Genomic DNA, 25,161 nt, shown 5'->3' with positions numbered 1-25,161 from the left:
TACCAGTTTAGGGAAGTCGGATATGATAAATTCCGTGAAACAACTCCACTCGGATTCACTCCAAGGGAGGAGTTGTATCGGAGTGATAACTCCGGAGTGAGTTACGCATCTTTAGATCATATCCTCGGATATAATCCATCTTTAGAAGATACTCTATCAAAATGATTCAGCATTGCGATTAAAAAAACAGATTATTTTCTGTATTATTTCCTTTATTAAAATAATCAATTATGTACAAAAACCTAAATGTCATAAAATGATTCAGTCAATAAGATTTTACATAGTTTCTAATGCAATAGAAATATATACAAGAATTTAGAGTTACAATATAAAAAAAAACATTCTTGCGATCAAGTTGTACTCACATACAACTTATCCTTAAAGCTAATAAGTTTGTGCATTAATCGCTAAACAGCCACTGAACGAATTCCGGCAGCGGTCGCACCGGCATATCAGCCGCGAGGGCCTTGACGCGGAGATTCCGATCCATCGTGAGCAGAACGACCTCCCTCTTGATCCTCGTGATTTTCGGCTTCGAGCCCGTTGCCTCTGTTTCAATCGTAACATCCCGCTTGCAAAGGCTCAGAGCCGACGCCAATATTCGATCGTCGTTGTTGTGAATATCGTTAGTTTTCTTAGTTTCCTCGGCGGTGAATGCGGGTTTTATTAATATATTGCCGCGAGTTGTCAAAAATTTTATATGAGGATGCTTTTCGCGAAGCAGTTTCAATGCAATAGTCGCTTTTATGGCGACCTCTTCTCTATTGTTATGTACGTTACCATGCGACAGTCCCTCGAGCTCATTAAGCACTGTAAGAAGAAATATGAAATACTAATGAAAAAATAAAAGTTGATAAAATAATGCTACTGCACTCTGATATGCTTTACCAAGTTAAATGTGATTGACGAATATACTCGTCATAGAAACGTGACAGAATTTTGTGTATTGTCATTAAAACAGCGACCATTTGCTATTTAAATTGGATTTTTCGAAAAAAACATATATTTTGATACTTTAAGGTGTTTAGAATATTTTGAGGCTATAACTGTATAAAATAAGTAGTTGTAAAGGCCATTTCACCTTAAGACAAGTTCTTTCAAACTTCCCGAAATGTGGAAATAATTTACTTAATCAATAAGAATTAGGATTTAGCTGTTTAAATAATATTTTTAACTTTTCATGAAAATTTTTGCATATCTTTACGTTTCCAAGACTTCTGAATATTTTGGCTTACCTTACAATTAAAAATAACGGATGTATGTGTGTGCGTATCCATGTGTATGTATGTGTGTAGTATGTGTTTTGTGTGGGAACAACGATTTGAATGATTCGATTTCTATTTGAGACGATTAGTTTTTGGCAAAGGCAGGCCCATGCGTTACAGTTTTTAGAAAACGAAGCATCCTAATTGAATGATTTTCTTGCGTTGACTGTCTGAAGAAACAATTAGTTTTTAGTGAAGGCAATTTTTTTTATTTACATTTTTTTTAAATATCGAAAATGATTCAGGTTTTAATTTTAATTCTAGCAGATTGAAATTCTAAAACTCACTTATATATTATACTTAAAATAAATAATTTTAACTTTGGAATTTAATTCTTAGTCCTTCATTCTAACTCCGCTTGAATTATTTACATTTCATGAAAATATATAAACGTTGTCGTCCAATTTATAAGCTCTTATATTTTATCTTATTATTTTTCATTATATTTTATCTATAAAATACAAATAATAAAAGTTACAGTATTTATAATAATCCATTTAAAAAAATATTACAATTCTTCGAATATTACATTACGGTAAGGGAAGTTCCAGCAATTAGACTTAAGGCACGATGCCATGCACCACTAGTTCACTGTTTATTTTAAAAATAGTTTTTGCTTTTCATGAAAAACTATGGGGTTTCGTGTTCATCGAGTTTAATCGATTGTAGTTTATTGCATATATATATATACTTATGTTAACAAAGAAGTAAAATGTAGTAATTACATTTTTAACTGGTTAAGTGGACTTGATTTTGAAACAAGTATATATAAGGCAGCACTAATTATATACAAGGTAATAGAAATCATATTCAGTGTATATGATTTTAATAGGCGAATGAAAGATAAACTTTTCTAAAAAAAATGGAAAAATTTTATCATTTCTTCAACATTACTTTGTATAAGAAAGGATAGCGACGATGCGCACTTAAAAATGCTGGTAATTTTACGACAGGAGAAAGAATTAACTTTGTAAAATGCAAGTCACTTTTTAGCACTGTCATAAACGTAATCATCAAAGTGGAAAGAATGCGCTGAACAAATCGAAATGCGAAAATTAACACCGAATCGGATGCGATGAAGATAATGACATTACATGAACCACTAAATCAGAGTAGAAGTTCAGGGTGAGCCTTACCACTTCAAATACATTAATAATATTATGTGACAATACACGAATGAAATTATATACGTGGAAATATAAAATTGAGAAAATTAAATAAATGCTAACAACTGAATAATATAAACAAGTCATAATTGTAAAACCTATTTAAAATAAGTAGATGTAGGAACATACATTCCATCTTCGTTTTTTATAGCCGACGCGCACTTATCGGTTATTATTAGTATCAGTGTATCGTAACATGGATGTTGCAAACATTAATAAAGAAAACGCTACTAAAAATCATAAAAAATGTATGTTTATACAAATACACAGACACACACACACACATATATATATATATATATATATATAAGGGCCAAAACGTTCCCTTGTCTTTGTTTTTCGAGGATACAAAATAAAACCAAAGCAAACCAAAACAAATCACAATGTAACAAATTAAAATATTTTACTTCATATAATATTTATTAAAATATCTGAATATTAATTTTATGATATAAATATATATATATATATATATATATATTAGAATGTAAATAAATTAAATCTCGGCAATTAAAAATAATTAAATTTAATAATTAAATTAAATATTATGTTATAAATATTATTTATGATAATATATAAATGAAACGAAAAATGATTATATTTTCCTCTGCTAACCTAAAACTGTTGAAATCAAAAAAAAATTGTTCATCTTCCCCAAAAACTAATCATTTCTTCACTTTGTCAACACAAGCAATATGTTTTTTGAATCATTCGAATCGAATGCTTCGTTCTCTCAAAGCCCACCATTTACTTGCACTTTAACCTCCGTATGTCAGAAATGACTGAACCCGTCTCTGCCAAAAACTAGTCACCTTCTCCCCTACATTATGAATTTAATGTTTTTATTAATTTCTACTTTCTGCATTCTTTGCTCCGTATCTCTAAAACGGCTGGAACGGTCTTTGACAAAAACTATTCATCGACAAAAAATTGTATCCACACATACACAAATACACACATGCACATCAATTATAACATTGATTATAACAAGTTAAGAATTATATCATTCTAGATCCTCCCCCCACAAAGTAATGCCTTACGGCGGTTTCCGTGGAGACCAGATGCAAGGGCTAAGCGGAGGTTTTGGTCGGTATTATACCAGGGCGGTGTATGAGTCCGACATACCCAGACAGAAGACCGGTCTGGAATGCATAAAGGCATTTCCTTCGCTATACAAAAAACACACACACATGCACACATATCCATTTTTTTCAGAATGCCAAAAGGTATGCCAAAACCTCTAAAACGAAAGATAGGCAAACATTTTCATTTCCATTTTTAGACGATTACAATAACTTACCCTAAGGGAAGTTAGAAAAAAGAAAGTTTTTAAAGCTAAAGATAATGTAATATGCATATTCTTAATCATTATTTTTGAACACTAAATGATTATATTGATCACACTTTCAGCTAAAAATTATTTTTTAAGATATACCACAATAATAAGGAAGCCTTGAAAAATATAATATATAATAATTTTAGATTTTGCCAGATTTCTATGCATTAACGTGTGAAGAATTAAATGATTTTAGGATTATAAAAGTTTCTTAATTAACATACCTATTAATGGAACCATTAACGTGAAGAAACTGCAGGCCGCAATGTTTTGCATGTCCTGCATATAGTCTATAAAACAATTTGTATCAGGCACCAAGAACTTGGGCCGGATTTCTAGCTCCAAAATTTCGTTAGCCGAATCAAGTATTTCCTGAAATGAAAAACAAAAAAAATGATAAGCTTGTGGAATTAATAAAGTTTCTGCAAATACTTTTTCTAATTTCGTTTTACTGCAATTTTAATCGTAATAATATACATGTAAATGAAAAAATAATATTAATTAATATTCAATAAATACAAATTACAAGGAAAAAGGTGATCAAAAATCATGTCGTAAGTAAAATGATTTTTTTTAAATAATTTTCATAAGAAAGAAAATAAATAACATCGTGAAATTTAATTATTATTGTAAAGAGGTTATATAAAAATATAAAAACAAATGTTACAATCTAACCTGGTAACGTTTTTCTCGTTGTTCCCTTAACATCTTTTCGCGTTCCAATTCTCTCTTCCTGATCAAGAGACGTTTCGTCTCCTCCGTGATAGTGGGATCATTTTCGAAATCGTATTCTATTTTCACAGGTTTCTTTTCTTCGGGTTCGTCGAAAACAACTTTTATGGGTTTTTCGACTTCACGTTCTTCCAAATCGCGCAAATTCGATACGTATTTAAAAACTTTTCTTCCTCGTGAAACAGGCTTCAGAATTGGTGGGTCAACTCCGCAGAGATATTCGCTACCAAAGAATTGGATCTAGAATTAAATAAGGGAAGCCTTTTTTAGGAAAGTGTCAAACTTAATTCTTGTCGCTGCAAATAAAAATTAATTAATTTGAATAACTCAAATCCCGAAAAATGTCTACCTAATAAATAAGCCAAAAAATTGGTTTTGTTTCAAAGAGGCACGAAAATCAGAAGAAAAATGTGATGTAAAGTAAGTAAAAACGTAAGTAATGTGAGTCAAAATTTAAATTTTCAGTCCGGAGTTTTATAAATTATTTAGTGGGGACAATATTTGGTTTTGTTTTCTAATACATATTACAATATCATACGATAATTGTAAAATGAATTAAAATTATTGCAAAATATTCGTAGGTGCACCCTTCCTACAAAAAATAGTTTATTAGCTTGTATGAAAGCAGATTATTAAAATCGCAAAAAATGAAAAATATATGTATATTGATCATGTACATATATGAATCATTACGTGCATAGTACTCATAGACCTTATACACGTGTATTATAAGGATTATGATCGTACTACGTACGAATGTTGGAATAAAATGTTTCATCTATAGAACGGATACCCGTTCCCGAAAATAAGTTATAAAAATCGCAAAGAAATTGAAAAAAATCGAAATTAAGTATGTATGTACAGAATCTGTATATATATATATATATATATATATATATATATATATATATATATATATACCGTGTATGTATATAGATATGTACACTTGTTTGTGTATATGTATAAGGATGTATGTAAGGATCTACCACATTTTTGGGAAAACAGAACAAATTATTTATATAAGTATTTGACATATGCATATTTTTTACACATTCTAACAATATGACTTCCATAATGTAAGCAAATATAAGTTAAAATTATTTGCATTGGCTTTTACCTATTAGAATCAACATTAAAATTCAATATAAACTCTTAATAAATAAGTAATTTTAACGATCGAAACAAAAGGATTGATTTTTTTATGAGCAATATCAATTAGATTTATTTTCAAATCTCAAATTATTCAAAGAATTTTCAATATTTTTAATATTTTAACAAAATTTACTTTATTTAAACATTTGTACTCAGTGGTGTTGTCGATCCGGAACGCTCCGGAACGCTCCGGAACGTCGTCTCCCTCTTTGGACAGAAACGCGTTCCGGTACTGATTTCTGATAACGAGCATTGACTTACATATTGAACAAAAAATTAAAAACAAATGCTGATTTTTTTTTTATTTTTAACGATTTTTTGTATGCATTATTATAAAAGCGACATCAAGCTAGAACAAAAACCGGAACGAACCTGCTAGAAGAATAAAATGAGCACAACACCACTGTTTGTACTGTATATGTAATATCATGTAGTCATTTTTGACTAAATAATGGTTCATGCTGCTCCATTTGATTTGTTCTATTTTCCGGAAAACGTGGCAGGATCCTAGACAAAATACTCCACATAAATACATACTCGTACTTCACAAATTCACATTATATTCACAAATACATAAATTCTATTCCAATTATCGAGAAAAGTTTTAATTCGATTTTTTCGCGATTTGAATAACTTCGCGTCAAAGTTATTGAAGTTAATTAAACCGTGAGATGAAAGTGAAAACGTCGTCATATTCCTATAATAACGTCGACGTTAATTATGCCCTGGTCAGGGTGTTGTGTCAGCGCTCGTATCGTACTCGTACCTTGTGTAGTCGCAGCGCGACCTGAGCCGCTTCGGGATCAATAGTGTCGGGCGCGTAGACGTCCTCGGGAGCCGCATACATCAAGGGCATGAACCCGCAGAGGGTTACATCTTCTTGAAGACGGACGATGCTGTGCCCTGAAACCAATCAATTTAACAGCACGTTAATTTATTATCTATTTGAATTATTGTTGGATTTTAATGCCGATTAATTATACCTTGACACACAAGGTAGAACTTCCCGTTTCATAAACAAATATTAGGAATATGAATCATATTACTTATAAAAAAAGTAAAAATTTTTAACTTCCCGTAAGGTTAGTTAAAGTAATCGTCCAGAAATCAAAAATAAAATTATTTGCATATCTTCACGTTTCGAGGGTTTCTGAACATTTTGGCAGCTGTGTGGATATAATTTTCCTGCACATTTTCGGCAGCTCGGATCAATCGATTTAAAATATTCAAAAAGCATTCAATTCCTATTGATAAGGAGACGTGCCCTTTTGGAGATACGGTGCAAAGAGTACAGAAAATGAAAAATTAAGTTTTTGAAAGAACAGAGTATCCGATTTGAATGATTCGATGAACATATGACTTGTATTGACGTAATGAAGAATTGATTGAACTTTTGCAAAGGCAGGTCCAACGGTTTCGGAAATTCAAAAAAAACGTTTTAAAAAATGCCATTTGCGGTCAAAAATCAGATATTTTCCAGAGAATGGATTAACCGGCATGAATGGATGTCACAAACTTTCAAGAAATTTCAAAATTTAAAAAAAACGATAAAATTTAGTTTTCAAAATTTCCAAGTTTTCATTAAATTTTTAAGTTTTCAAAAAATATCAGTATATTCAAAAACTTTCAAATTTAAACAAAAATCACAATTTTCATAATCTGCAATGTTTTCGATATTCAAGATTTCATCAAGAAAAACATTTATTAAGACAATTATATATATATATATATATATATATATTATATATTTATCTTTTTTATTTATTTAATTATTTGTTATAAAATTTATCTAAATTAAATACATATTAAAGAATGAATACACTATTATTTCCAGCAATTTGTTGGTGACGCGTACCCTAAATTAAATACATATAAACATTTACAAAACTCCACGCGAATAGTCGAAAAAATGTTTGCTTTATTGTCTGTTTTAAAGGTATCTATTGTAATTATCAAATGTTTTGTAAATGCCATAAATGTTTGCACAACCTCAAGCCTCAATAAAAAAACTAATTACTTGATAACCACATATTAAGTACCGATTTATCGATTACTAAAGGCCTTTACGCACTTAGACTTACATATAAAGTTCATAGTTAGAAAAAAAGTTAATAAGATTTAAATTTAATTTAATAAACATTATTGTTAGGTTAATCAAATACATATTAGAGTTGAATATATACAAAATTAATTATGTATGAGGAGATAACTCTTCTTCATATCCGTCTAGAGCTTTAATTCTTTGAAATTTAAAAAAAAAATAAAAAAAAGAAACAAAATTTTTGTAAAAATAATGTTAAAAATTATTTGCTAAAGGTGTAAATAATAAACAATAAATAAATAAATAAATATTTCTGACAAAATACCAGATCAAGGTTATATACAGTGTTATCTCTGTAAAAAATGTACATATGAAACTTATCTTTTGAATTGGTTAAATAATGTAGCTACTCTTTAAAATTAAAAATAAGACCTGTTTGCCCCCAGCAGGTCCCATTTTACCCCGCGTATGCGGTTAAAAAGGAACAGGTGACAATTTTTGAAAAACAGCAAAAAAAGGGGGAAGGGGTTTTCTGAACACAGTCATGTACTAGTGAACAAGTTGAAATGCAAATTAAAGAAATAAATATTGTGTTATTTTTTTTAAACATGTTTTTCCCTCATAATTAATTTATATAAAATGCTCAACTTTCTTAACTAGAGTGCGCAAATTAAGGGGGTATTTTACTGTAGAGGCATGAATTTCGCCCGGTTTTTGAAGCGCTGTATAAAGGAAACAAATACTATTTTTACTATCGATTTTTTTATCATTTGTTTATTGATATTTTATTATTACATAAACAAAATTTTAAAAAAAGAAAAGTTAAAATTCACAAAGTTATTAGCAGTCAAAGTGGGGGCTCAAAAAAAAGAGGGTGTCCTGGCGTGCATGATTCGAACCCTCCTGGTGATCTAAAACATAAAAAATAGATGGATTCTTAATTATTATAGATGCCGCTATCGTATGACCCTTGGATAAGTTAAAACAAAAATTTTTGTTTGAATGGCGGCAGTTTGAAAAAAAAAAAATTGTTTTTCATGTTTTTTAAACAATTCCGAATTTTTTTAAAATACTAAATGAAAAGTTTAGTTTAAAGTATAGTTTTAGGCAAGGTCCACGCCATAAAGCGATATATAGAGAAGATCCTCTCCAAATTTGAAGTAAATCGGTTCATTAGAACTCGAGATATCCTTATCGCCAGCTCGAAAAAAGTAGTTCCGAGAAAAACGCGTTCAAAGTTTTGCAGTCGGTCGGACCCGAACCGAGGCAACGTCACTAAAACGGCTATAATTCAGGAAATAATAGTAATTTTGAAAAATTCTTTTAATGACATATTTTTGAAAAACTAAACTTTGAAAATATGAAAAAAAATTTTTTTCGATTTTTTCAAAATTCTACAGTAGAATACCCCCTTAATTGCAAAGTACTTTTATAATAAATAGGTCCTGTGTTGAAGATATACTGTATATTTTAAGTATGAAAAATGTAACTTAATTAAATTTCTGAAAGGAGTAAATGCTGTAATTGTGATAAACAAGAAAATTGCAATCTGAAAAGCATTTCATGTTAATAAAGTATGTATGCAACGTGTGCATACAAAGTATTTCAATAGAAACGTATAGATATAGTAATCGTACAATACAATTAGAATTTACACCACAGTAAAACTATGCTTATGACAACAGAATGTAGAAAACCGTTTGCACTTGAACTCCACCTAAGAACTCTTGACCTATAATATGACGCCATGCAGCATTGCTCTCGAACACGGCAGCGCAGCCCGGACCCCGGACCACGGCACGGACCGCGGACCGCAAACCACGGACGGGCGGAAACATTACCGCACACGTAAACGTATTCGATGAGACCATACCGTACGGCATGTAAGGCATACGGCATACGCACATATCAATATATTCGCGCGAGCATATACGATTATAGTAATTCGAATGCTGATCAAAGTCGGGATTATCGGTATCAGATATTTCCGAGGGCCAATGCGAAAAGACCTACAATTGTCTTCTTTCAATCAAATGCTTCTGTTACATACTTGTAAATAATATGTCCACATTTATTCTTCTATTCTCTTAAAGTGCTCATTCGCGAAATTGTATAAGGCAAATTGCTGAAACTTCACCTAACATTTTTTGAAACTTTTGAAAATTTAGATTTTTGAGAATTTAGAAAATTAAAAAAAAAACTGACTTCTTTTTTGAAAAAAATCGACTTCATTTTTTTAAAAAAATATTTTTTTTGTATTTAGAATTTTTTGTATATTTTGAACTTTTTTTCAGAACAATCGTGCTGCATAGCTGTTTTACAGAAGAAATATTGAAGCGCGTAAGCGCCGCGTCATTGTTTAATGGATAAACATTGGTACAGAACCCATAGAAAAGTAAACATACTTATTTTTAAAATCTCTATAAAATATCTGATCATTTGATGTGCATATGTCTAATAATCATTTTTGACCACCAAATGGCTTTTTTTCACTTTTTCATTGGATCTCCAAAACCGCTACATCTGCCTTCTCAAAAATTTAATCAGATCTTCGTTTCGTCAATGCAAATAGAATGTTTGTTGTTCTCTCAAAAACTGATAAATATTTTAGGCCCTTTTTGGCCCGTATGTTCGAAACAGCTGGACCTTCCATTGTCAAATACTAATCAGCAAATCTCCCCATCAATATGAATCGACTGCCTTTTAAATTGTTTACATACATCCATTTTTTAAGGCATGTCAAAATGTTGAGAAACTTTCAAAACGTAAAGATATGCACAAAAAATTCATTTTCGATTTTTGTGCGGTTACTATAGCTTTCAAAACGTAAAGATATGCACAAAAAATTCATTTTCGATTTTTGTGCGGTTACTATAGCCTACGGGAAGTTAAAAACGTCCGAGACTGATTCTTTATGCTCAAGATTTTAGAAATAGCAACTAGTTTTCTAGTTAGCTATAGTATCAATAGTATTCAAATAAGTATAAATAATTTAAAAATATTGAATGCTTGTTTTTTTTTATACTCTTGATTTATCCGAAGTTCTCTATTTCAACCCTTTCGATACCAGCGCCGACTATAGGCAACATCCGCATTAATTCTGAATTGTAATTTATTTTTGTAAATTTTAGTTTTTTAGAAGTGTCATTTTAAACTTTAAAATACATTTGAATGAAGTCTTAAAATATTTTGTGTTACAAATACTTGATTGGCTAGCTCCTACAGCAATGTCTCTCCTGCGGAAAGCACTGCCATAGCAAAAGGATTAGAATAGTCCTGTACTGCAAATATCATTCAATTGAAATATCTAGTCCATGCCCCTATCGGCATACTTAACCAGAATTTTAAATTTTGCACATTAAGATTACAGCAGCTATATCACTTTTTGAATTTTGGGTGTAATAGAGAGAGAGACAAATACATACTTTTGTAACATTTTCTACAATAAATGCATCAATAATCAAAATTTGTAATACAACAAGTATATCTTAGGATATTAAAATGTGAGCCTCCGAATTCTCACCATATTCAAATGATGAAAAAAACAGTGTTGAAGAACAGGTATGCAAAATATGTGAGCTCATTAGAATCAAACAAAAAGCCAATCAGCGAAAAATATGCATTATTCAGTATTTAAATTTAAATGCATAAACTCACCATAATGACCTTAATCACTAGCTTCTTAATAAATACATAATTCTTATAGTTATAAATTTGACTATTATTGTTACTTGATTCTTACCATAAATATATAAGTATAAATAAATCAATTGTAAAAAGACTTATTTATAGTCTATTTAGGACTTATTTATAGAAAATTAGGATAACTACTGTAAGCTCAAGACGATATACAAGTACTCTCGTATGCCGTACAAATAACAATAGAGAATGCCTATGATTACACCTTCATGTATAGAGAGATATTGGAATTCGTTTCATTGAGATTGAGATATAACGAGTGGTTTTGATTTCGCACACAAATGCTCTGATGATGAGTAAAAGTGACGTCATCTCAAACTTATTGTTAGTAAACTCTATCGTGCCTCGTGTAAATATATAAATTTGAAGGATAAAATATTTGAATTAATGATTTTACTAACGACTAACCATTCTAATATAGAAATGTTGCAAATGTTTCATAATAAAAGTGAATCGGTCGATTCTGGGAAAGATTTCCCATTGCCATTCCACACGTAGTGCCCGAAATATGCCATTTTCAATTGGGAACATATTTTGGATCTATATTTTCAAAAAAAACGCCCAGGGCGGAGACCGAACCAACGACCCCCCATACATATACATATATGTAATATAATAAATTCGCATTACCTTCTTTAACCTCAGAAGTCAGGAGGGCATGTTTGTGATCCAACTGCTCTAATAACCCAATTAAATCAGCTAATTTAGTCCACATGTCCACCGTGGAGCTGAAATTGAATTTAATATTTTCAAAAAAAAATGACTAAATAAACAAGTAATCAATAAAAATTTAGAATCTCTCGCATGCAAAGATTTGATCACACTATTGGCAATTGAGCAATATTGGCACTATTGTAATGATTTCAGAGCAAAAAATTCTGCCAATTCTTATTTGCGATTGATTGGAAAATATTAAATGAGCATAATTCATTTAATACTAACTACTTCTAATTAAATAATAAAATCATCGAAAGTCGAACCAAACATGTTGAGAATTATAAAGCTACTTCTTATGGTTATATATACTTTATACAAGGATCTGCAGAAGTACCCAAAGAAAGCAATGCATGAAAAATAATTTGCTCTTTCAATACTGCATAATTTCTTAATATTCAAAATTTGAATAATTCAATACAAAAATAAATTATACATTACTTACAAATTTTAACATAAACGATAGCAAAAAAAATAAAATATGTATCATATAGATTTCCTCTTCATGGTCAGCAACGAAAGCGAAGTCAATTATTAGGTATTAAGATTATAAATACCAGAATTGTGGGACAAAAGAATATCATATCATATTTAAAAAATATATATCTTATTAAAATCTATTACAGTAACCAAACAACTATATCCGTTAAAATTTATTCAAACGTTCTGAATAAGGATTCAGTTAATCATATTTCTAAATTCATAGAATTAAATAATAACAGAAATAAATCTTCAACATTATTGATCAACTCTAACTTTTTTAATGTTGCAAAATATTTATCTACTCACGCAATTCGTAAATCCCTTGAGAATGGCGGTGGGTTCCAAATATTGATATGACATAGTAACCAGTCGCAAAAGACCTGAAATAATAAAAAATGAAAACAGCTTGATAATAAATGTTAATGTATATAGTAAATAATCGAAATAAATAATAAAACTAGTGTGTATTGCATCATGCCTTAAGGCAAATTGCTGAAACTCCCAGTACCGTAATTTGAATTTTATAAAAGCTCAGAAAAGAAAAATTAGATTTTTTTAGCAAATTTTTATTTTTTTTTGAAACATTTTTGAAAATTTTAAAAACAATTTAAAATTTTGAATATATAAAAATTGCCTTTATTGAAAAATCTGATGATTCATAATTCTTTTTGGATTTTTATTTTTGAAAATTTTGAAATTTCTTGGAAGTTTTGGATTCCCATTCATATCCATTGGTTCAAATTGCAAAATATCTGTTTTTCGACCGCCAAAGAGCATTTATTTAAACTTTTTATCTGAATCTCCGAGCCGGCTGGAACAACTTTTGCCAAAAATAAGCATGTCACCCTATCAAAAGAAAATGAATGTTCTTAGAATCATTCAAATTTATCGAACGCCTTAGTTAAATAATTTTATAGGAACCCTGGTGTATCGTAACATATCGTAATTATTTATTTTACTGCCAGAATTTGATTGATGTGATGGGCGCTGCAACATTCCTGTATCGATATACACAGCTAGCATAATATATCTTGCAGTAAATTTATGTATGTAGTGGTTATGTGGTTGTAGATTTAAATAAAGATATACCACATCCGACAATATTATATTATATCCATGTTTGGAATATGTGTTAATAGCCATCAGTAAATACACATTCCTACTTCATAAAGCATTTTTGACCATGCAGTAGTTTTTCCAGTAATTTTATGGTTCTTTATTTCGTATCTCTGCCGTTTTTAATATAGAATAGTGGTCGAAGTCAAAATTAACCCTTTGACTACGAAAGTGTTTTCCGTAGGAGTGACACTGCACAGAAAAGCAAGTCGTCCAGTACGGCTACTGAACGGACCAAGCACAACAAAATATTTTAAAGAAATTCAATTTTAAAGAAATGTGTTTTTCTGCAGTTTTTTAAAAATTTGTCGCCTAGTCCTTTTTACCCTATAGGCGGGGTAAAATGGTTTAATTTTGAAGGGATTTTACGAAATAATATCTATATTATTCAACCCATGCAAAATATAAATTTCATGGGTACATTTTTACAGCGACAACACTGTATATAAACTTGATCTATTTCGTCAGAAATAATCATCAGCATAGTTGGAATAACTATTTATTCAACTTATCTCTTGAAAAATTGCTTAAAATTAAAAAAACTCTTTAATTGTTTTTGAGATATCGGTGGTGGATTTTCTTACCGGTGGACCTTAAAGCCCCGCCTTAGTATTCATGGTATGAAAACTATCGTATTGAAATTATTAAATTTCTAAACTAAACTAAATATTCCAAAGATCTGTCATATTTAAATTACTAAGTTTGACTGTTTTTTAATTACTTCAATAGTATTGATATCAATCGAAATATAAATATATTTACCGTATTCAGCTTGATATTCATTCATAACGTATCGGTTAAAATATTTAAAATTAAATTTTTATAATCTCTATATAAAAAATAGATTAAAATGATAATGGTGTAATAATATTAACATGTCAACTGCCGTTATATGATAATATTATTACATAATGAATATGCATATGAATATATATATATATATATATATATATATATATATATATAAATCATGAACCCGATAATAAGTTCATTCATTCATATGAGCAAATAAGAATTAATTCTATCGTTATAGTATATAGTTATAGTAGAAAATCGTGTCATGTTATGTCTAAATATTCAATTAGCTATTTTAAAATAACATTTAGAAAGATTTATATTGAGTAATAAAATATTGGCAATTACTAACCTTATGGAAATGTTTATTCATAAGTGGCAATTAAATATATTAGTCGTGTACTACTAAAAGCTACATTAGTAAAATTTCTACACCTTACATTACTAAAATTAACTTGCCAATTAGTTTGCAATCAAATCATACAGTGAACAGAACTAGTAGTTATTTCATATTATTGCGCTAATAAATTTAATGCAATATTCGGACATATTATAACAGATATGGTTGCAAATAAATAATAAATATTAGTATTATTATACTTATAAAAAAATATGTATTTTTACTGATGTTACGCGCGATCATTAGACTTTGTTAAACGTATGTCAATATCAAATTCAAAATTATATACAAAAAAATTTAAATATATGAACACATACACATACACATACATTGATATATATATATATATATATATAATATACATATCTAATTAAGAATTATAGATATGTAGTTATATATAAGTTATACAGAATGTAATTTAATTTTGGCGTTAAAATATATGTATAAAATAGTTGATGGCATTAAATCAAATGAAAAAATAATACACTGACCTTTCCTTACATGTATCGATTAAGCCAGTCTTAAAATTCATTACCATTAAAATTACTAATTAATCCGCAATTACTGACAGTTTTAGTACTACGTGTTAATGCCAAGTATGTTGAAATGTACATAATGATTATTATTATTAATTAATTTTATAATGTTTGTATGTACATTTTTTTTGTTTTTTCTTCGGGTAAGTTTATATACATTTTTGTAAATAATCTTATATGCATACGCAATATATTTATGTTCCGGCATTTATAACAGTTCTCCCTTTAATTTCACCAAAATGTAGATCCACTAATAATGAAATAAAATAATTTGTCAAAATGTCTATCTAATGATATAACTAACAAATTTCTTTTTTATTTGATAGTTTCAGATACTAAGGATAGTCACATATTTTTGAGTATACAGTGCTTGCTAATTACTGTGTTTAATCAACAGAATTTTTTTATCTACAAAACCCACTATTGACAGGTATAGTTCTAACAGTACTCGAAAGAATGAAGTAAAAACCAAATTTCAACTAGCTGTAAGTGGAATTCTGTCTTAAGGCAATTAAGGCATCGTGCCTTAAGGCAAATTGCTGGAACTTCCCGTACCAAAAATTATTATTTTTTTAAAAACGATTAACATTTTTGAAAAAAATTTACTTTGAAAAAATAAGATTTTTGAGAAACTATAAATTGGACAAAAAATTACTTTTTTTTGAAAAAAAAGTTTTTTTTTTAATTTTTTTTTTTTTGAAAAAAAATTTTTTTTTCTTTATTTTGACATATTGTGGAAGATCTGAACTTTTTTTTCAAAGCAATCGTACTGCTTTAACTGCATAGGGACAAAATATAAAGCGCGTAAGCGCCGCTTCGCTGTCTAACGCATAAGCATTGGTACGGAACCCATAGGAATGTTAACAAAATGTATACTTATTGTTAAAATCTCTATAAAATATCTGATAATTTGATGTGCATATGTCTAATGATCATTTTTGACCGCCAAATGGCTCATTTTTTTACTTTTTCCTCCATATCTCCGAAACCGCTAGACCTACCTTCATGAAAATTTTATCGATTTTTCATCTTGTCAATACAAGTGAAACGTTTTTTGAATTATTCAAATCGGACGCTCCGTTCTCTTGAAAACTGAGTTACCGTTTTCGGCACTTTTTGCCCCGTATCTTCGGAACGGCTAGACCTGTCTTCGCCAAAAACTAATCAGCACGTCTCCTTATCAATACGAATCGAATGTTTTTTAAATTATTCAAATCGGTTGATCCGTGTTCCCGAAATCGTCGACGAAAATTTGTATCCGCACATACATACACACACGTACATACACACACACACACACACACATACATCCATTTTTTCTAAGGTATGCCAAAATGTTCAGAAACCTCTGAAACGTAAAGATATATAAAAATTTTCATTTTCGATTTTTTTGCGATTACTATAACTTACCCTACGGGAAGTTAAAAAATTAAATCCCAAGTATAAAAAAAAAAGATTTAAATTATTTACAAATATAGTAACTGAGCACATACTATTAATAAATAAATGTTAAACTAGCTGTAAGTGGAATTCTGTCTTAAGGCAATTAGGGCATCGTGCCTTAAGGCAAATTGCTGGAACTTCCCGTACCAAAAATTATTATTTTTTTAAAAACGATTAACATTTTTGAAAAAAATTTACTTCGAAAAAAATAGATTTTTGAGAAACTATAAATTTGCCAAAAAAATACTTTTTTTTTTCAAAAAAAAAAAATTTTTATTTGAAAAAAAAATTTTTTTTTGAGAAAAAATTTTTTTTTGAAAACAAAAAATTTTTTTGAAAAAAAATGTTTTCTTCATTTTGACATATTTTGAAAATTCTGAACTTTTTTTCAAAGCAATCGCACTGCTTGAACTGCATAGAAACGAAATGTCAAAGCTCGCAGGTGCCGCGCCGCCGTCTAACGCATAAGCATTGGTACGGAACCCACAGAAATGTAAAAAAAAATTATACTCATTGTTAAAATCTCTATAAAATATCTGACAATTTGATGTGCATATGTCTAATGATCATTTTTAACCGCCGAATGGCATTTTTTTTTACTTTTTTCATTAGATCTCCGAAACCGCTAGACCTGCCTTCATGAAAATTTGATCAATTCTACATCTTGTCAATACAAGTAAAATGTTTTTTGAATTATTCAAATCGGACGCTCCGTTCTCTTAAAAACGGAGGTACTGTTTTTGGCACTTTTTGCCCCGTATCTTCGGAACGGCTGGATCTGCCTTCGCCAAAAACTAATCAGCACGTCTCCTTATCAATACGAATCGAATGTTTTTTGAATTATTCAAATCGGTTGATCCGTGTTCCCGAAATCGTCGACGAAAATTTGTATCCGCACATACATACACACACGTACATACATACATACATACATACATACATACATACATACATACATACATACATACATACATACATACATACACACACACACACACACACATACATCCATTTTTTCTAAGGTATGCCAAAATGTTCAGAAACCTCTGAAACGTAAAGATATATAAAAAATTTCATTTTCGATTTTTTTGCGATTACTATAACTTACCCTACGGGAAGTTAAAAATTAAAGCTTTTAAATATATATACATATATAAAATGAGAAAGAGTGTACATCAGTTTTAGAAAAACTAATGTTTCAGAATTTTATTACTATTTTTTTTTCAGATAAAACCTTATAAAAATGAAAAATTAGAAACCAAACTAGCAACCAGAAATAGGAAAATTTAAAAAACATTAAAGATTCTATATTTTATAAATTGACCATTATAAAAAGTTGAACAACAAAAAAACAAATTAAAGATTAAAAATTCAATTTAGAATTCTAAGAAGCGCTGAACTGATTTTGAAGAAAATCATTAAAACTTGATAAATTGACAAAAATAATGTATGAAACGAGACCGCCATCTCATATTTTATTAAAAAATAAGGAAAAAAAAATCCTGCGCCCTAAAACATTTTATAATTAAAATTCTCAAAATATGAATACACAGTTTTCATCTTAGCGCTTTCCTTAAAAAATAAGAATTTGAGAAATTATGCAGTTTTAATTATTTCAACTAGTCAAAAAACAGTTTAGCGGACCCGTTAAATATTTTCAGAGATATTTATTATTTATAAATATCATATTTTCGAATACTGGTATGTTTAACGTATTAAAAGTTTATTTATCAATATTTGGATATACTAAATGGAACCCCACAAAATGAAAATCCAACAGCTAAGCTAAATTGTTAAATACACTGCTATTATAGTCAAAGAATTAATATGGTGAAAAAATATTTAAAATTTGAATAAATGGATATAATATAATAAAGAACATTTATTTTGTCGTTTAGGCACGTTGTACAGATTCAATTTGCAGGCGGTTTGCTCGGATGAAGAATGATGTTATTTTAATTTTAAACGCTTACAGTTCGTTAACAAACAATATACATATAAAAAATTATTTGAAGCAGATAAAATTACTTAAATCATTGCACAAAAAGAACTGTACGATCCTTATTTAATCTTTTTGAATCATAATTTTCGTAATGTTGCTATACAAATTGCCATACTTAAAAGTTACACGAACAAAAACGAAATCAGAACATGTCTGAAACATCTAAAAGCTTTTATCAAATTTCACTCTATCAATTTAATGAACACCGAATAATGCGCAATTGATCTTGAGCACATCTCGCATGATAGAATCTTACTCGATAGTATTCGTTTGAAGCGCGCGCAAGTATTATAGGAAGAAATCATAAATATCCAGAATGTTGAAACTGTACAAAATAATTGTTGGTAGAAACAAAAACTGACCTTGAGTGCAGGTAACATGACTTGTACATCTGGAGGCACGAAAAGACGTGGCGAGCTGACCTGCGCGGATATCAGAGTTACGCAACGGTCCAGCATCTGCGAAGCCATCTCCAGCGCGACGCCCAGAGCGCGCTCTTGAACCTCTCCACGGCGATCTGCAGCAAGGTGAAATTCGGCATCGGTTAGTCGTAAACAAAACAAATCGCTACTTTACACAATTACATCGCATTCATGAAACTAGTGGAGCATGGCATTTATAAATTTATATTTCTGAGAATTTTGATTTTGAAGTAAAACTTCTTTAGGCGCGACTAGGGTGTAAATCCGTACAAATGCAACGGAAATAGCGTTACGCCCGAACTGTACGTCATTCACCCTCGATGAAATCATTTAAATACAGGTCGATTGTGATTAGTCGTCGTGTATGTGAATAGAGATCTGTCGTTGTATGCGTACCGGCGTCAACGTTGTATGCGTACCGATATCAACAAGCAAATCGGCATAGATAAATACATTCTAAACATTTTAAAGTTACATCGTAATACAAATCTTGATTCAATGAAAAATGCCTGAATCAGAAGAATATTTTACCCTATTCCTTGAAAATAATAAAACAAATTAAACATTTAAATTAATTGATTAGAAATTATTTCTATATTATTCGTAGTTTCTATAAATCTTTGAAGTTATTATAATAGAAAATATTTTTTAGGCAGGACAGATATTACAGCTGTTCAAAGAATGAGATTATATCGCCAGCAAAAAAGTAAAAAAATGCAAGTAGTCAATTAATGTATGTTAATTTTAACTACACGAAGTTCTCCAAACACAATTACATGATGAGTAAAGTAGCAAAAACAATATTTGTTTAGGCGTTGTTTAAATCCACTGTGTGAACAAATATTATAGAATTTATTAATCAGCAATTACTTTGTTTCTCTAATAAAGGTTCATTTCTAAATGCTAATTACAATGACAAACCGATCGTGTCATATTTGAAGTATGACTTTAATTACATTATTGGTTTTAAATATTATACATATTTTTAATGCTATTATAAATATATAATTTGAAATTTATCATTATAAAAATGTGTATAATGGTTGACACTAATAAATGTGTGCATCACTATTACTAATAAACATTATTCAAAATTTTTACTTAACTTAAATTTGCTACTTTGTACAGTAGCAAATAAGTTTTACATCAATCGCGTGTGAACCTTACTCGCACTCTTTATTTAATTTGATATATTTTGAATTTTCTGAAAATTTTCAACTTTTTTTAAAGTAATCGCGCTGCTTTAGCTGCGTGAAGACGAAATATTGAAGCTCGTAAGCGCCGCGTCGCATTTTAAAGGATGATATAGAATATTATATGAATTTATAAAATATTCTGAATTAGTCATTAAATTTTGATAGATTAGTTAGATAATAATTTAGTTTTGTCAGATATATTGTATATGACTAAATGTGTAGAACGAGGTCAAATAAAACATAAAAAAAATTAAATATCTATAAAATATCTGAAAATTTAATGTGCATATGTCTAATCATCATTTATGTCCGCCTATTTCATTTTTTTATTGGATCTCTGAAACCGCTAGACCTGTCTTCCCAAAAATTTAATCAGTTATTCATTTTGTCAATACAAGTAAAATGTTTTTTGAATTATTAAAATCGGCTCTCCGTTCTCTCAAAAATCGAACTACCCTATTTAGGCACTTTTTGTCCCGTATTTTCAAAACGGCTCGACCTGCTTTATCAAAAACTAATCAGCAACGCGTCTCCTCATGAATTGGAACCGAATGTTTTTGGATCATTTAAATCCGTTGATTCGTGTTTGTTGTCCCAGATTACAACCTAGTGTCCTGAGTTTTTCTAAGAGCAATAACTGTCCCGGATTTGGAACTTTTGTCCCGGATTGTCCCGAGTTTTCGAAAAGTATAGGTTCAATTGAATCTTCGCAATTACTTTATAATAAAATTAGAATTTCCCATGAAATATCTGAAAATTATATATACGACGAGTATGCTTATATCACACAAACGTTGCCGAAGTCAAAATTCCAGAGTCGGATTAAAATAGCCTCTCACATTAAAAATTTCGAACTTCTATTTTCAATTGTATATAAAATAGCAAAAATTATGAGAACGAACTTGACTGTCTGGCACAAGTGCAATATTTACTAATTTAATTATGAAGAAATTTGAATTAAAATTTTATACAAGGCTTAAAACCAAATAAATATTGAGATTTTATACATCATAATCGAATATTATAGATCTAACTGAAAGTAAATAATTTTTATTCAAAAAATGATTTATTTAAATTGGTTTTTATTTCATTCTTAAATAGTACTTATTACCTTAAATCATATTAAAGTTGTATAGCATGAAAAAAAGTAATAGTAATTCGTATGTAAACTAGCAATCCTTAATTTGACAATATATTCATATAATTTTTTTCGCAAAAAATGAGACCCTGAACCCGCAAAACTTGCGGATGTAAAAATACTCAATGTAAAAATTATCGCAACTTTTGACTATACTCATTCCCATAGTGCAATAATGTATCCGACTTCCCAAGTTTGTGAATGGTAGTTTCATAGCAATCAATACCAGTCTTGTATTTAGACAATCACATAAAACACCTAATTATAACTGTACAGTATTAATCTTTAGTGAACATGCTAAATTTCATGTGTTCTTCATTTACTGTTAAAACTGTATGACCAGATTTAAAAACCATCGACGTTATAAATGCCCAATAAAATTTATAACTTATTGAACTTTTTTATACTATGCGTGATTGCAGCTGTTATAAAACCAGTATCTATAAAAATGTATTAAAAAAATATATAAAGAAGCGATATTGCTAATATTCAGACAGTAACCTTTTTGGAAATGAGATAAATGAATGCAAATTTTTGATAATGATTAAGATTATTACAAACAAGTTACATAAGAATAAAATAAAATACGGAGAAAATGGTGGAAAAAATGGTCATAAAGCGTCAAAACTGATCATTGAAAGATGTGCATATCAAATTTTTGGATTTTTTAGGGTATTATACATTTTCCAAACTCATTTCTATTCATCAAACAACCTCAACCGTTCAAGTGTTGTTCTTCATAAATTTATTAATCCTTGAGTTTACTACTAATATTCGAGTATTATACTAATAATACTAATATAACTAAAAAGTTTGTATTCAAGTATTTCAGTTTTCCACACGATATCGGAATTTTCTACAAAATCTACAAGAAACATTCACCTTAAGGGGTATTCTAGTATAGAAATTCCAAAAAATAGTTTTTTTGTTTTTTCATATTTTCATAGTTTAATTTTTCAAGAATATGTGTGCGAGTAGATTTTTTTAAATTTAAATTATTTTCGGAGATACATCTGTTTGACCATGATAATCCTTTTCTGTTTCCTTTCTTTTACAAAACTTTAAAAACTTTTTCTTAAAGTTGTCTTTTTCAATACGATGCCCGCGATTTCTCGAGTTCTACTGGACCGATTTACTTGAAATTTTCAGGGCATGTTTCTTATAGACTTTTCTCGGGTATATACTAGTCGCATCCCCAAATTTAAATTTTTAATATTTTTAAAAAAATCGAAAAACTCAAAAAAGTGGTAAGAAAATTGTCTTTTTTTCAAACAGTCGCCATTTTGTCAAAAAAAAAAATTAACTTATTTCTAGTAAATGCCATTGGGACATCATTCTAAATTAATAATCTTTTTTAACTTTCCGTAGGGTAGTTATAATAATGGGCCAAAAATCGAAAAAGAAAATTTTTGAATATCTTCACGTCACGAATGAATTCTTCAAATAATTATAATAATCTATTTGAAACCATTTGATATTCTTCGAATATTTCATTAAGATACGGGAAGTTCCAGCAATTTGCCTTAAGGCACTATGCCATACACCACTAGTTTTCATTTCGGATTAGGAAGAGGATTGCAATTGTGGACACTGTCACGTGACAATTTTTTTTGACCCCCTACTTCGCCAACTGCTAATTTTTAAAATTATTATTTTTTTTTACTTTTTTTCTGTGCTCTTGTAACGTTGATAAAAAAAATGATAAATAAATAATAGTAAAAAAATGGCTTTTTACGATGATTTAAAAATGACTTAAAATTCATGCCGCTACACTAGAATACCCCCTTAAGCTAAAAACAATGATCTCATTTTATTCGAAATAGACATGATATTTCAAAAGTCGTACACGATGTAATGTAAAGAAATTAGAAGATTGATAATTGAAATCCGCGATGAGAGAACGAAGGCTCCGAGTTGAAAATTTACGTTACGTACGTAACTATTCAATAGCAATAATAATGTTCATTGGCGAATTGTTCAGAGCAGTTATTTACTAGAATGCGCGCAAAGACGCGAGCAGATGAATCGGGCAACGGCCGGCCTTGAGAAGGTCTCTGCTATGCCTCGAGAACGGACGCTTTTATTTGCACACTACACTACTACTACATATTTTATTAGTAAGATTTTCAACATTGTCATAGGAGATTAGAAAAATTTCTTATTTTCTGAGTTCAGTAATAAATACATTAACACTAGGATTACGGGACACGTCAAATAGAAGGAATTCGAACTTTTAAACGAAAAACCATAGCTAATCCTAACTAACTTAACTTGTGTTCTGAATTTATATTTCATTACTAGATATACAATTATAATTTTTATAAACTTTCTAAATTTTAGAATTCATACGTAATATACCTTTCTCTACGGAAGCCCTCCAAATTGACGGGGTACCTGATTACCGAAAAAATGATTATATATTTGCATCATTTGTAATAAAGTTTTCAAATAGTAAATATAATAGTAACGAAAAGATGCACTAAACTTGATTATATTAAGTTATTTTGTATACAATCAAATTTCTAACAAAAAAGATCATCGCGTCAATTCGATGCTTCGGATCAGTAAACGTCAACATCAGGATTTCAAAAAGCTGTAATTTTTAGATAATTTAAAATATTATAATTTTATACTATTTATTGTAATAAAATCAAATGCGGAATATACATAAAAAACTTGCAAAATATATGTAAAAGATAATGATAACCGTGTAGATTTCATGTTTGTTAATTTTTCTGTGATAAGTTAACAATTTTCACATTCTATTTTATGCAAAGCCATTTATTGTACTGGTCAACTGAACCTGAATACAAATTAATAGATTTTTTTAAGGGAATGTACGCATTACGATAGGTTTCCGTAGAGACAGGTATATATGCAATGCAGTAGAAATAAGTATACATGAACTATATGAAACCTATTGTAATTACAGTCCTAGTGTCCTTAGTAGACTTTGGCCGATTCTAAATAGTAACTCAATCCTTTCAAAAGTTTCGGACACGATATAATAACGGTACAAATTTTATGAAATCATCCATAAAAATTATCCTAATGTACGAAAACATTTTAGAAACTGGATCGGACCCCTTCTACAAAAAGTGCCTCCTGCACAACGTCGTCGAGGGTAAAATAGAAGGACTGAAAGGAATGAGAAAAAAAAGAATGCAAACGATTGACGACTTACGCGAGAAGAGAAAATACAGGGAACTGAAAGACGAAGCGCAGGAAGAAGTAATCACATGAAAAAAGTGTTAAAAGGGGGAGGAAAATAGTGGTAATTCAAATGACAGACGATGAGGGTAAGGGCATCATTTATTTGTGGTGGCTCTCGCACCATGAGCAGGTCCATTCGGGCCAACTACCATTTATTATTATTATTATGAGAACATTACTGCTATACATTAATTATATAATGATAAACACCTTAATCAACTAAGTATCATGTACATTTGTATCTTTTACTTTTAAGGTCATAGGGAATATACTGTAAAAATTTGAGAACCTCGAATTCGAATAAAAATTGAT

General features: G+C 29.5%; 1 protein-coding gene across 1 annotated transcript; it reads right to left on the bottom strand.

Moving 5' to 3' along the window:
* Nucleotides 1-351: 351 nt before the first annotated feature.
* On the bottom strand, nucleotides 352-19,391 carry LOC113377435 (telomerase-binding protein EST1A-like). The gene is made up of 7 exons (XM_026617753.1): nucleotides 19,243-19,391; nucleotides 12,895-12,968; nucleotides 12,022-12,119; nucleotides 6,418-6,554; nucleotides 4,443-4,739; nucleotides 3,992-4,139; nucleotides 352-810 (listed from the first exon to the last, which is right to left on the bottom strand). Exons 1-7 carry the CDS (start codon nucleotides 19,348-19,350, stop codon nucleotides 401-403), a joined length of 1,272 nt encoding a protein of 423 aa, XP_026473538.1. The 5' UTR covers nucleotides 19,351-19,391; the 3' UTR covers nucleotides 352-400.
* Between the last annotated feature and the right edge of the window lie 5,770 nt (nucleotides 19,392-25,161).

This window comes from Ctenocephalides felis, unplaced genomic scaffold, assembly GCF_003426905.1.
Source record: "Ctenocephalides felis isolate EL2017-DRISC unplaced genomic scaffold, ASM342690v1 CF-g0.4_SCAFFOLD_01886, whole genome shotgun sequence".
NCBI lineage: Eukaryota > Metazoa > Arthropoda > Insecta > Siphonaptera > Pulicidae > Ctenocephalides > Ctenocephalides felis.
The sequence above is the reverse complement of the archived record's forward strand: the minus strand, read 5'-3'. Positions and strand labels throughout refer to the sequence as shown.